Consider the following 12,060-nt stretch of genomic DNA (forward strand, 5'->3'; position numbering starts at 1 on the left):
GATATTTTCTCCAGAAAATTCCAGGGACAATTAAATGTCAAGGCCTTAAAATACTCTTAACTGACTCTTGGATGAACAGAACTATGGCATTAAAAAAATTTTTTGGGTGATTCTTTTGCACCCAGTGAATAGCAAAATTTTCACATGTCTGTGACCATTTCTTAAGGCATGCTTGATACTTTCATGCAAGCTTCCCTTGCATCATTTCAAAATGGAGACATGAATGCCTATAAATAGATATTCAAAAAACTCAGAAGACTACATTACAAGTTGAATGCTTTCTCATTTACTGTTTTTTTCCTCATGTAAAATTTGTACTGTTAAAAATGCACACAAAGAATACTCTTTTTTACAGGGTAAATCTTCTCTTAAGCTACTTCTTATCTTCTTCCTTCCAAACTCTTATCAGGGTGCATAACTGACTCTTTTAATGATTAAAGCTTTGTTTACAGGAAAAYTGAAAAGGGCAATTTTGACATCTTTAGAAAAATGGTGACAAACACTAGGAATTTGGTGTTAACAGAAAGTAGAGATAAAAGCAAGTAATACGTTCCTTTTTCTTTTTTTTTTTAAATTTCTGCCATTTATGACACTAAGATAACCGCGATGGAAAAAAATGAACAAACTGGCAACTCTTTTGGAGAGGAGGAGCTGTAAGATTTGGGGCAGTTCTCTTCCTAGACACATAGGCTGTATCTTCTTTAAAACAGAGGTGACAGGAAAAACAGGTGTCTCTGCTGGAGCAGGGGGGTTGGGCTAGATGATCTCTAGAGGTCCCTTCCAACCTCAACCATTCTGTGATTCTGTGATTATTTAATGTACTTGAGACAGGTCAAAATTGCTGAAGGGCCCCTAGCAGTAGATGATTCATTTAGGACTGAGACAGTGAGCAAGCAAACCTGTGGGCAGGGGCMAGGCTAAGGTCCAAGGAAGAATATTCTCCAGGATTTACCCACTGGATTAATGCTAGAGTGGGACTAGGTGTGGGGGGTAGATCTCTTGCCTGACAGCAAACACAGAGAAGTTCCTTGACCTCTTGCAAAAGGTCTGAGCTCCTTTCTCCGACGCCAACAGAGCTTTCAAAATACCTCAGAGCTGAGGGTGGGCTAGAGAAAATAGGATTATAGGTCCAATCTTATTTTTTTCCTTCAGGTGGTACTACTAAACTAGGTTATTTCCAAGACTTAAATGAAAGAGCTGAGTTCCTGCTTCTTCTATGAATTTCTTGAATCCCGTTCTCCAATCCCGAAKTTAAAGAAGGTGCTTAACTTAAATGATTTCTGAAAAAGCTGATTGTTGTCTGTATGAACAGCAAGCTTACAAGTTTAGTAGCACTATTTTAAACGGTATGTGTCTTACAAATTTTATATTTTACTTTCTTTATAGTTCAAGGACTATGACTTTGGAATAAAAGTTGTTAGAAAAAGCCAAAAAAGATAATATGTAAAAAATGACAAATCAGCTATTTTTAATATTAACTTCTTGTTAAATTAGCTACAAGTCATCTGCGAAAGTACAACTTTATCCCTAGAAATAGCTGAGTTATAAAGAGCTGCATGAACAAACATCTATGAAAATATAAATACTATTTAATAATAGTATGATTTTATTAAAACTTCATTCAAAATAAATTTTGAGGGAATAGTCTCTAGGATCTGCTCAGTCTCCACACAATCATATCAGTATGGAGCTGAGCCTCTGCCATTTCCAAAGCGATTTTCTGGTAAAGGGCACCATTCACTGCTTGATTCATACTTAACACACTCTCTTCCCGTTCATGCTGGAGCTTCTTTCTGAATTGCTCAACTCCTTCCTTACTATCCAGGAAAGGAGCCACARGAGCATCACTGATTTTCTTGCTAGTCCTCTTGCCCCATGTCCCACTCTTTCGAACTTCATTTTCTTTTGAGGAGAAAGAATTCTTTGAGATGAGCACTTCATTTTCCAAAGCCAGTGCTAACTGGTCAGTAAGTCTATCTTTGCTTCCAGCCTTCAGGAGTTTTATATCACTGCTGGGTGGGAGAGCTCTAGTAAGGCTGTGAAGGCACTGGAAGAGGACAGTCTCGTTTCTGCAAAATAAGAATATTATTAATACAGCTACCTATAGTTTCCCTTGCATTTTATATATATATGTAAAATTATGATGCAGATCAGCAAAAGAACAAAAGAGTATCAAAGTGTTAGTGTTCCGGATAGAACTATTTGTAATTCAGTGTTCTGCTATGGACAAAATTTAACAATGCAATTCTAATAGCTTTGAAAATAATTCTGCTTTGCTATTGGTTATGCAAAATACTAAGAACCACTGTAAAGATAAAGTTTATACAAAAGAATCTCTACACTTTTAGACTAACTCTACCTGCAAAACAAGGTTAGAACTCCTTCAAATGGAGATTTCTGGGTCCAGTTGAGAACTGTACCATGCATATTTCCCACTCTCTGACAGAACAGATTGTTGTGGCATTCTTTAAATGGAGTACACTCCATTTCTCCCAATAACCAGGACTTTACTGGGGTCAATGTATAATCAGAAGACACAATCTGAAAGGAGAATCTGATGGATGCTGCAAGAGCAGATAGGATATCTTCTAAGGAACCTGCAAAAAAAAAAAAATCAAAAAATCAAATCAAAATATTTAGGAAGCAAAAAATCTAGGCTGTATTTCTTCATGAAGAAGGATTTCTAGTTTTTCTTCATGAGTCTACACCTCAGCATTCAGTCCTTCAGGAATCTTCCCACCTAGATTCCTACATCCATTCTGTCAAACAAAACAGCTAASTGATTAACAGAGCCCCCACCTATATAGAAAAGTCTAAAGATAAAGGTCACCGTGTCAAAAGAAAACCATTAACAGCCTCCTGTGATACTAAGATGATATGTTGGACTTAGCCAAAGATACAGCAGTCAGATACAGCAAAATAAATTAAAATTCACAACAGACAATCAAGAGAACAGTTGAACACAGTAGCAGAGGTTTAATGTGAAGTCACTTCAGTCAAGAATAAAAATAAACTAAYGTTAGAGCTGTGCAGATGAGCAAAAACATTAGTTGCTTTACCATAATTTAAGAAGTAATATTATGTCATAACATAAGCATATATCTCATCAATAGCAAATTTCCCATTTATAAAGAAAATTTAAATAAGCTGCAGCATTTTATACTCAGGCTTATTTTAAAAATTTACCTCTCCAGACAYGTTTCAGTACTGTTAGCACAAAATCTTAAAATAACTCACTTTACATTTTTTGATTTGGAAAAACGTTTCCAGTTCTCTTGTTTTACCCAGCTGTTGGTTTATCCAGACTGTGATAGACATGATGGGTAAGACTACTGCACAGAAAGCTTGGCTTAGTACGATACAGAATAAAAGTAATAATTAATCATATTCCTATTAATTCCAATTGCATCAATTCATTTACCTGTACAGTAACTATTATCCCTTAACATCTTCACRGAGTATTTTCCATGTGAGATATCTTCCAGATTTAACAGGATTTTCCCACACAGTAGATTGATCTTTTTGCTCTTCTGTAAACCATCACTTTGATGTTTTCGTTTCTTCGCATGTAGGAGAACCGTGCAACGTACACTGTGAAATGCCAACAAGGGTGAAAGGCTGGTAACAGCAATGAAGGTTTTTGCTCCATCCAATTGATTCTTCAAACYTCTCTTATAAAGGTCTTTTTCCAGATCATTCTTACTATCAAAGTCCAGTTTCATCTTTTTTGGAGGTGGTTCAATCTGACATGAAGAGATAGCCAATGCTGAAAAGGCCTTGTTCAATGTAATGATTTTATTCTGACACTCAATAACTGGAGAAATCAAAGTCAAGTCTGRATCCATGACTAGGGATAAACTGACATCACTCAGCGACCTGTGAAAATCCATAAGGAATTATTGGACTCTCAGTTTGCATTTTGCCATTTGACAAATAAATTTGCAGATATAAAGAAGTATTTAATTCTTTCATGAGCACAAATATCATTCTATGCTAATTCACAGACTGTGCAAAAGAGTACAAACACTTCAAACAACTTTTTCATCAAAGAATGGCATTAGAATTTTTGAAATAGAGTGAACTTTCTAGAAGCTCCTATCAGTTTTGGGAGGCCAATTCTTCTCAAAAATATTGCAAGTTCCACATAACCCATGAAGATGCTATTATATCTGTAATAGGTTTAAACCTTTTAAAATAGGTTATTTTAATAAAGAAAGTATCAATTTTGCCAGCTTTGAGGCCTAAAAGGACRCAGCTCTTCTGATATTCTAGATTGTTGTATAGGTATTCAAACAAAATTGTATACTATTTTAAAGCTTTTTATTTTCTAATACCTTAAAGGTGCAGCAATTTCCTGAAATGTATGAAGTGCTTTATTCCATGAACATGGGGTAATTTCAAGAAAGCCTCCTATTACCATTTCAATGAACACTTTATTCTGTCAGTCAATTCAGTTTCAAGATGTCACTGACACTTGAGCGCCTTTTAAATGTCTAATTCTTCACTTAGGAGAAAAGTGTCACCAACTAACAATATAATCTAATACATTTGCACAATCTTGCTCTAGTATGAAGCGTGCACACACATAAATCAGGGAAGATTGAAAGTGCTGGTAGAAGAAAGTGCCTTTCCTCTAAACTACAGGCGCTTGTAGATGAACTAGAACCCAGAAAAATCTATGTTTTGCTGCTGGCCTGCAAGGCAGCCTGTGACRAATGACTTGACCTTTTCTCAATTGTGCAATATTGCTGCTGTTTCTTAAAGAACAGTTCCGATTTTTCTGAGTATTTTTGAGGCTATACAGGAATTATTTTTGAGTTTAGTTCTTTCTTCTTTCTTTTAAAGAGCCACTGCCATCGCAACTGAAAAATAAGCACTGGAAAGGCAACAAAACAATCGCTTGCCTCAGTGGCTCTTAAAGGGGCTGTCAAGAAGATGAGGTCAACTTTCTTGCAAGGTTAGTGCAGGCTGGCAGCTGAGCAGCAACACACCCGCAGCTCCAGCAGGATGGCTGACGGGCRCCATAGGTCAGATCCCTCACAATCACTGGAATGATTTCCAGTGGCATCGACACTCTTGTCGCTTACCCTGCACCCTCTCGGCTACGTGGCTTGTGGGAATATTGGTCAAAAGGTAAGTTCCAACTCAGTTTAGGTGCAATGCACATCCTGGGTTTATCCTTTTTTTTTTTTTCCTTCTCCTCTTCTTTCTCAACTGCCTTTCAGATTAGCCCTATCTGCCCCTTCCGTCCACTCATCTGTCCCCTTAATTGGGGAAAATAAGGTGAACTGAACATTATCTGTTCTTAACAGCATTCACTATTGGAATTGCACAATTAAAGTGAACAAACGAGTCACAGTAAAGTCACTTTGAGCAATGCAAGCATACGTGTTCCACAGTCTACCTAACATATAGGCTTAGAAAATACCTTATTTGTTTGGATACCTGACAGTAGCATAATTCAATTCAAAAGCAAAATATTTATCAARTTGATCAGAGAATTTAAAATGTTTTCTTCTACTTTCTTTAAGCAAATAACTTCTTGCTGTGTCTAAACAGAGTGAACACCACAGCAGCTTGAACATTTCAGTTAGAGCTGTATCTACACGACATATTGGGATCAGCACAGCCCTGTCAATCTGGACTGCAAAGAAGCAGAGCTTTTATCACAGAAGAAAATCACATTATTAAAAAGTCTAATGTAAAAATGTGGTTATACTGACACAACCTTTTTTTTTTTTTTTTGTCTATATAACCCATTTATTGCATTGAGTTGGAGAGGGGTGAGTAGCAGCAACAACACTGCCAAAATACAAACCTGAAACACTATACACAGATGCTCAAGTGAGAAACTTCACTTTTGTTACTGCAGGGCTTAGCCTGCAAACCCGGCTTACAGAACTATGCAGTGAAATTACCAGATAAGCTTTTATACTTACAAATTAAATGATTCAGTTAGTTTTACTCCAACTATCAACCTGTCATCCACAATACGCTGCCACAATTTCTCTACGAAGTGCTCTGGAACTTTAGCCATCATCGATGCTTCTTTATTAAGAGAATGAAGAGGATTTTCTGTATCATCCCAGAGAGATACAAGACCTTCCTTATAGAAAAATGTTTGTTTAGACAAATTAAGGGCAGATATTATTTCTTTTTATACCATGTTACTTAGTGTTTTACCATAAAATGATTGTGGGGACTGCTTTGAAGATATATAAAAGGAAATCTGTATCAACTAGTTTATTCTTCACAAGAGTCTTCCAGACAGAATTGCACATTTTCCTCAAAGCACGTGATATCATGCCAAATGCAACTCATCSTCTCCTTGTAAACGTGGTAAGTACAAATCCTGGCCTGTCATACAATTAAYGGTCCAAAACAGATTTAAGGTATTAAAAGATATTTTAAATTATAGTGTTAATTTCTTGGTAGATTTTGTTGTCTGAATTTGACTGACATGAAAGGGACCACAAAATGAATTAAAATGAAGATCCCCTCCACTCCACCCAAAGTACCCTACCATGTTTCTTCAATCTCAACTGATTGAGATGACATTTTCCCAACAATTATACCTTCTCAGCCAACAGATCGCTTTACCCCCATTATAAATTGATTTCACTTACACATATACGTCACAGGGGGTTTTTTTTGGTTTTTTTTTTTTTTTTGCTTTTTTAAACAAACAGGCAATTTGCAGGTGGCTGGGCAATAAAGACTGCACAATCCCCCTGCTGTTTCTTACTCTGTTACAGGCTACTCCTTCTCTGGTTTACCTGTCAGGAGACACTGTGTACATCAGTGTCAAGCAACGAATTATGTTTACCSTTTTCTACATTAATGGACAGGCTAGCATAACGAACCAGGCTTTATTTGAAGCAAATTAGCGGTTTTGGTAGTAGTTATCTCTACTGGTGAAAGTAACAAACAGTTCCAAATTATACATTAGTATAATTTGGAAGTGATCTCTGTGATCTGCATTCTCTTCTTAACTTTACCTTCTTTGCAGTTGGAAGTATATGGCTTCTTTCTTGAACAAGATCTATTAATGCTCTGCAAGACTCAAGAAGAACCTTCTTTTTGAGCCTTAAATGGTGCTGTAGCTCTCGAATAGAGGTGTAACCAGCCTGTAAACAAAAAACGTTCAAAACTTTCACACCATGCACGGCAGGACACCAGATTCCAAGCAATATTGCAATGATGGACTTGGGGAGGGAGATTAGAGGAAATAGAGAAAAAAAACAGAAGCCAGACATTTCTATAGCCCTTTGCCAAGCACCATCAGAATACAGAAATATTAATTACTCACCAGCAGGAATGTATAATCAAGAAACAGGAGGAAAAAAAAAAAAAAAGAAAACCCCCCAAAAACAGTGAAACAGGTAAGAAACGGCCTAAACAGCTCAAAGTTCACAGATTGATGTTTGCTGCCCCGTCTGACTTTTGAGAGCCTTTTCTCCCCTTAAATACAGGAAAAAGACCTGCATTTTTAAGCTTTTTTAAACACACTGCAGTTCAAGTTGCAATATTCATAAATAGCCATAGCTATTAGAAAGAGGAAAAACTACTACATGAAGAACAGCAACACTGCAGCAAAGGAAAGTAAATGCATGAATGATAAGGCTAACAAAATACTAGGAAAAGCAAAGGTAAAATGGAAGATCAGAAAAAATGGAATGAAGGAAAGAAAAAACAAAAAAACAAAAACCAACAAAAAACACACTATAAGCTGAAGCTTATGTATTATAGTAAAGAATTAGTTCTTATGAAAACAAAACAACCAGAAAACAACAACAAAAAAAAACCAAAACAAAATCAAAGGACGTGCGCACACCAGTGCTGCTGCCACAGACGGGCTACTGCCACTTTCCTGTTTGCAAAATGCTACTTACATGTACTAATGCATTTAACTTAAATACCATCTACTTATATGGTGAGCACAATGCAACTCTACCAAAGCTCTCCTCTGTCTGAAAACAACTATTTACCATACGTTRAATACTTCGACATAAGCAACATGTGGATGAAAGAGGGCTGTGTTTGCTATTTTTTTTCTTTGCCTTCAAACAGAAGATAGCATAGAGACTACCACAGCATGGTTTGATCACAAGTTCTTAGAGCTCTGTTGAYAACTATCAAGAGAAACAGCTCAAGGCTAAATAGCCTGGAAATTTGCAAAWGTTAAGTAGGATCCACGCATTATTGCATCAAATCAAGCATCCTTGGAATATGATTATACTTACACTAGATGATACATATCTAATATAAGTCTTATGGAAGACTCTATGCGTCTGTCAGCAAGATTTTATCACCAGAAGACATGAGAAGTCTCCAGACAGCAGCTTGTTTTCACCAGAACAAGCACATTCATTTCATTCATTTGATTCTGGCACAGATTCACAAAACTCAACAAGCAAAAGCCAACTGGCTTTTGAGAAGAGAAGAGAGTCAAAGGAGAACTTGCATGGAGCTCTTAGCAGTCAAGGTAGGGCAGACTATCTCAGACAATCTGACAAAAGTGGAAGGAGCAACTAATGTCAATTTCTCCCTGACTCACTTCTCTAGTRAAAACATAATTTTAACCTCACCATTAAGATAATTAGTGATACAGAGAGGTAATCTGAAGGAAACGTTGAGTTAGAATTACTCACTACAAACCTGTAATCTTGTTTCAAGGGCTTGGACTGTCAGCAAACTGTTCTCTTGCAAGCCTTCTGCCATGGGAGTATCATCTTTATAATTAATACCATTCTAAAGAAAAGATAAATTAACAGTAGACAGCAAGGTACAGACTATAATACACCATTATGAAAGTCTACAAAAAAAAAGAGAAAAAAAAAAAGAAAAAACCCACAATATATGATCTAGAGGTAAACTATTATCTTCTGAAAATAATTAGAAATGGATGGCACATAATAGAAAGATCCAATTATGAGCAGATATTTAATGAYTTAATTAGAAATTTTTAGCCAAAAGTATTGTAGCAGAATTTTTACATATGCAGGGCATTCTCAAGGGCATTATTTTAATTTCCTAAGAGAATGCCAATGTTATCAATAGAATAATCTGTTCAGGTAAGAGTCATCTCCAAATCTCACAATTAAAAAAAAAAAAATTATATGAAAACTTCAGGGCATTTCTCAAATTCACTTTGTACACACGCTGTAAGGATTTTTTTTTTTTTTAATTTAGAAAGCACAGACTAAATAGCTGGGAAAAGGTAAGCTGAACATACTGCATAGTTGATCTCTCCAAAATCTGTTATTCTGAATGTACTTAACACATCTGCACAGGAGTCATCCTTAAAAAGCAGTAACACTTGCTCAGTTCCAGAGCCGATAAAATCATCTACAAGCACAGAATTCACTTTTTGCCATTTGGAAACAACCTACAGCAGGAAAAAAAAAAAACAAAAAAAACACATGTATATATTTATATATTTCAATAAATTCTGTATCTGAGATTCAGTTTTGATGCAACTTACTCATTTTAAAGAGATATCCTATTTAAGTGCCTAGAATTCAGTATTTTGAACAATATCAAGCTCTTTTCTCAACTCCATGATTTGTAGCCTGTGTAACATTAGCTCTTTAGAGTTCACTTATTTACTTAAATTAGCTCTTCACAGCTTGTTTTCCAGATGAYAGAGAAGGCAAGTTTTCAGTCAGAGAATGCAAGTTTTCAGTGTACTCAAACAGATGCATAGTTAAATCTTGTAAAGTTTCATCTAAAACAGTTAATATTCTGAGGTCAGCTAAAGACATCATACTATTGACAGTTCAAGTTTCCCTACTGCACTACACTTAAATACAGTGGAGAAGTAAAACTGAAACTGTATGCTAATTAGGCACACAAAATCCTGAGGAATAAATAAGGCAAAATTTTAAATTTTCAGAGTTACACAATCCTTCTTCACAGAGTATTATTATTATTATTAAAAACAAACAACAACAAAAACATGCCCAAACCCCCCACCTCTAGCTTTCTAAAAACCAGGAGAAAAAGCGAGATATTTTTTCTTGTACTTTACATGAAACAATGCTTTCTGTAACAGGAAAGTGAGAATCACAAAGCTGGCAAGTTTCAAAAAGAAGGCATCACTTTCAGATTACAATAGTTTTATATCACTCTAACCTAGACTATGTGAGCACACTCATAACCAACTTATAGCTGGAACTTCTCGACCAGAATAAGTTGTGAACTAATATCAGAGGTTTTGACTGGGATTCAGAAAACAAATTATTAAATCAATTATTAAATCATAGAATTCAAGATTCACTTTCATTTATATGAAAAAGTAATAAAAGCAGAACAGTTGGATACTTTATAAAAGTTGTTTTAACTGAAACAACATAACAGAGTTATTTTATAGCAGGAAAAAGAAGTTGCTTAAGGTCATCAATACCTGGAAACCGTCTCTCCATACAGCACAGGTATTTCCAGAGGCAAATGAAACAATAAACAGCAAGTTATTGCTAGCAGTCACAGCTGTTCTTATTGAACAGGGTTTCTCATATGGAAGCTCACAAACGCCTTTAGGGAGACCATCTTGGAACCAAATCAGTTGATTCTTGCGAGTGACAGCAACAAGGGATATTCGTAGTTGTTCTCTCAACACCTCCTTCTTGCAGATACAGACAGAAGATACCACCGTGCTGTAAGCGTGAGGCATAAAGCACGTGCCAGGAAGAATCTTCTGCGTTTCAATCGCATAGGCAAAGAACTCACTCCCCCAGATAGCTCCATCCGAGGTGGAAAGCTCTGGATCATCTTCGCTTTCCAGCCCGCGAGCAGCCCTCACTCCCAAGACCAGGGCGCCTTCCTCTCCCGCCTCCCCTGCCCACACCACGGAGCAGAGCTGCAGCGGGGCGCCCTGAACGGCGCAGGAGCCGCGGGACACGCGGCAGAGCCGGCCGGCCCGTCGCCACAGCACCGCGGGGCCAGCAAGCAGCCTGACGTCGTCTTCCAGCTCGTAGTCCAGCTTAAAATGGAAGCACTGCTCAAACTGGTTGGAGCTGTGAAGTAGCAACAGGAGGTATTTGAGAACGTTTTTCCGTTTCTTCTTTTTCAGCAGAACACAAGGAAGAACCAGTCCTGATCTGGAATCCGTCGTACAGCTGCAACAGACCATTTCAGCTTCTGAGGGACTGCCGTGCATGCCGAATACCCCAGAAGACTTTTGGGTAAACAGTTTGGTGCCTCTGTCAAAGGCCATTCTTCTGACAGATAAGTTTGTTGTTTTACCAGCTGCTCCTTCCACGTGCTTTGGTCCTGACAGCTGAAACACGAGGACTTCTCCATTGTAGGACAAGACTTGCTCATGCAGAAGCATCCTTCCTTAGGYTTGTTTTTTTGCCTCTTCTTCTACAAGAGGAAAGCAGGCCTCTCCATTTTTTTTCAGTGGTGGAAGGGGAGGTGTGGGAAGATCTATCTCCTGAAACATTAACCTAGTTGGACATTGTTTTTCCTACAGAAAAACAAACAAAAACACATTTAAGTTGTTTTAGGCCTAGCTGAATTGCTTTAGCCTTAAGAAGGTGCAAAGCTACACTCCAGGAGACTCACAAAGTCCGACCTAGGGAGCAGAGGGCTGATAAGGAATTAACTTTGCACACAGGACTGCAGTGAAGCTAAGCAGCCTCGTAGGGAGAGCTGTGGGTAACCTAAGCACGGCTGGAAAAGCTATCACCAAGTTCGTAAACCGCCTGATTTACTAAAAGCCGCATAATTACTGTGAGTGGGAGCAAAGCAGGGCCAAACAGCCCCCACCAAGCGCAGGCGGCCGGTGACTCACCGGCTACCGCTCCCAACGGCTCCAACGGTCCTAACGGCCGCGCGCACAGCTCTCGCCAGACCTCATCGCCCTCCCCACGGGCGATGGAGGCGCCTCCTGCACCAGCCCCGCTCCGCACGCCCGTCACCGCCGCCGGCCTCGCGCCCTCCCCGGCCAAGCCCGGGGCCGGGGCCGGTTCCGGGGCCGGAAGGGGGGCGGGTCTCGCCGCGGCTCCGAATCTCCCGCCACGCCGCGCACGGCGGAAGAGGAAGCGGCGGCGGCGGAGG

General features: G+C 38.4%; 1 protein-coding gene across 1 annotated transcript; it reads right to left on the reverse strand.

Annotated features, from left to right (window-relative positions):
* Positions 1-1,477: 1,477 nt before the first annotated feature.
* On the reverse strand, positions 1,478-11,857 carry FANCB (FA complementation group B). The gene is made up of 9 exons (XM_026035294.1): positions 11,795-11,857; positions 10,406-11,467; positions 9,236-9,388; positions 8,659-8,751; positions 6,999-7,127; positions 5,940-6,106; positions 3,422-3,876; positions 2,360-2,597; positions 1,478-2,069 (listed from the first exon to the last, which is right to left on the reverse strand). Exons 2-9 carry the CDS (start codon positions 11,330-11,332, stop codon positions 1,649-1,651), a joined length of 2,583 nt encoding a protein of 860 aa, XP_025891079.1. The 5' UTR covers positions 11,333-11,467; positions 11,795-11,857; the 3' UTR covers positions 1,478-1,648.
* Positions 11,858-12,060: the final 203 nt, after the last annotated feature.

This window comes from Nothoprocta perdicaria, unplaced genomic scaffold (assembly GCF_003342845.1).
Source record: "Nothoprocta perdicaria isolate Ctin4 unplaced genomic scaffold, notPer1 scaffold_158, whole genome shotgun sequence".
NCBI lineage: Eukaryota > Metazoa > Chordata > Aves > Tinamiformes > Tinamidae > Nothoprocta > Nothoprocta perdicaria.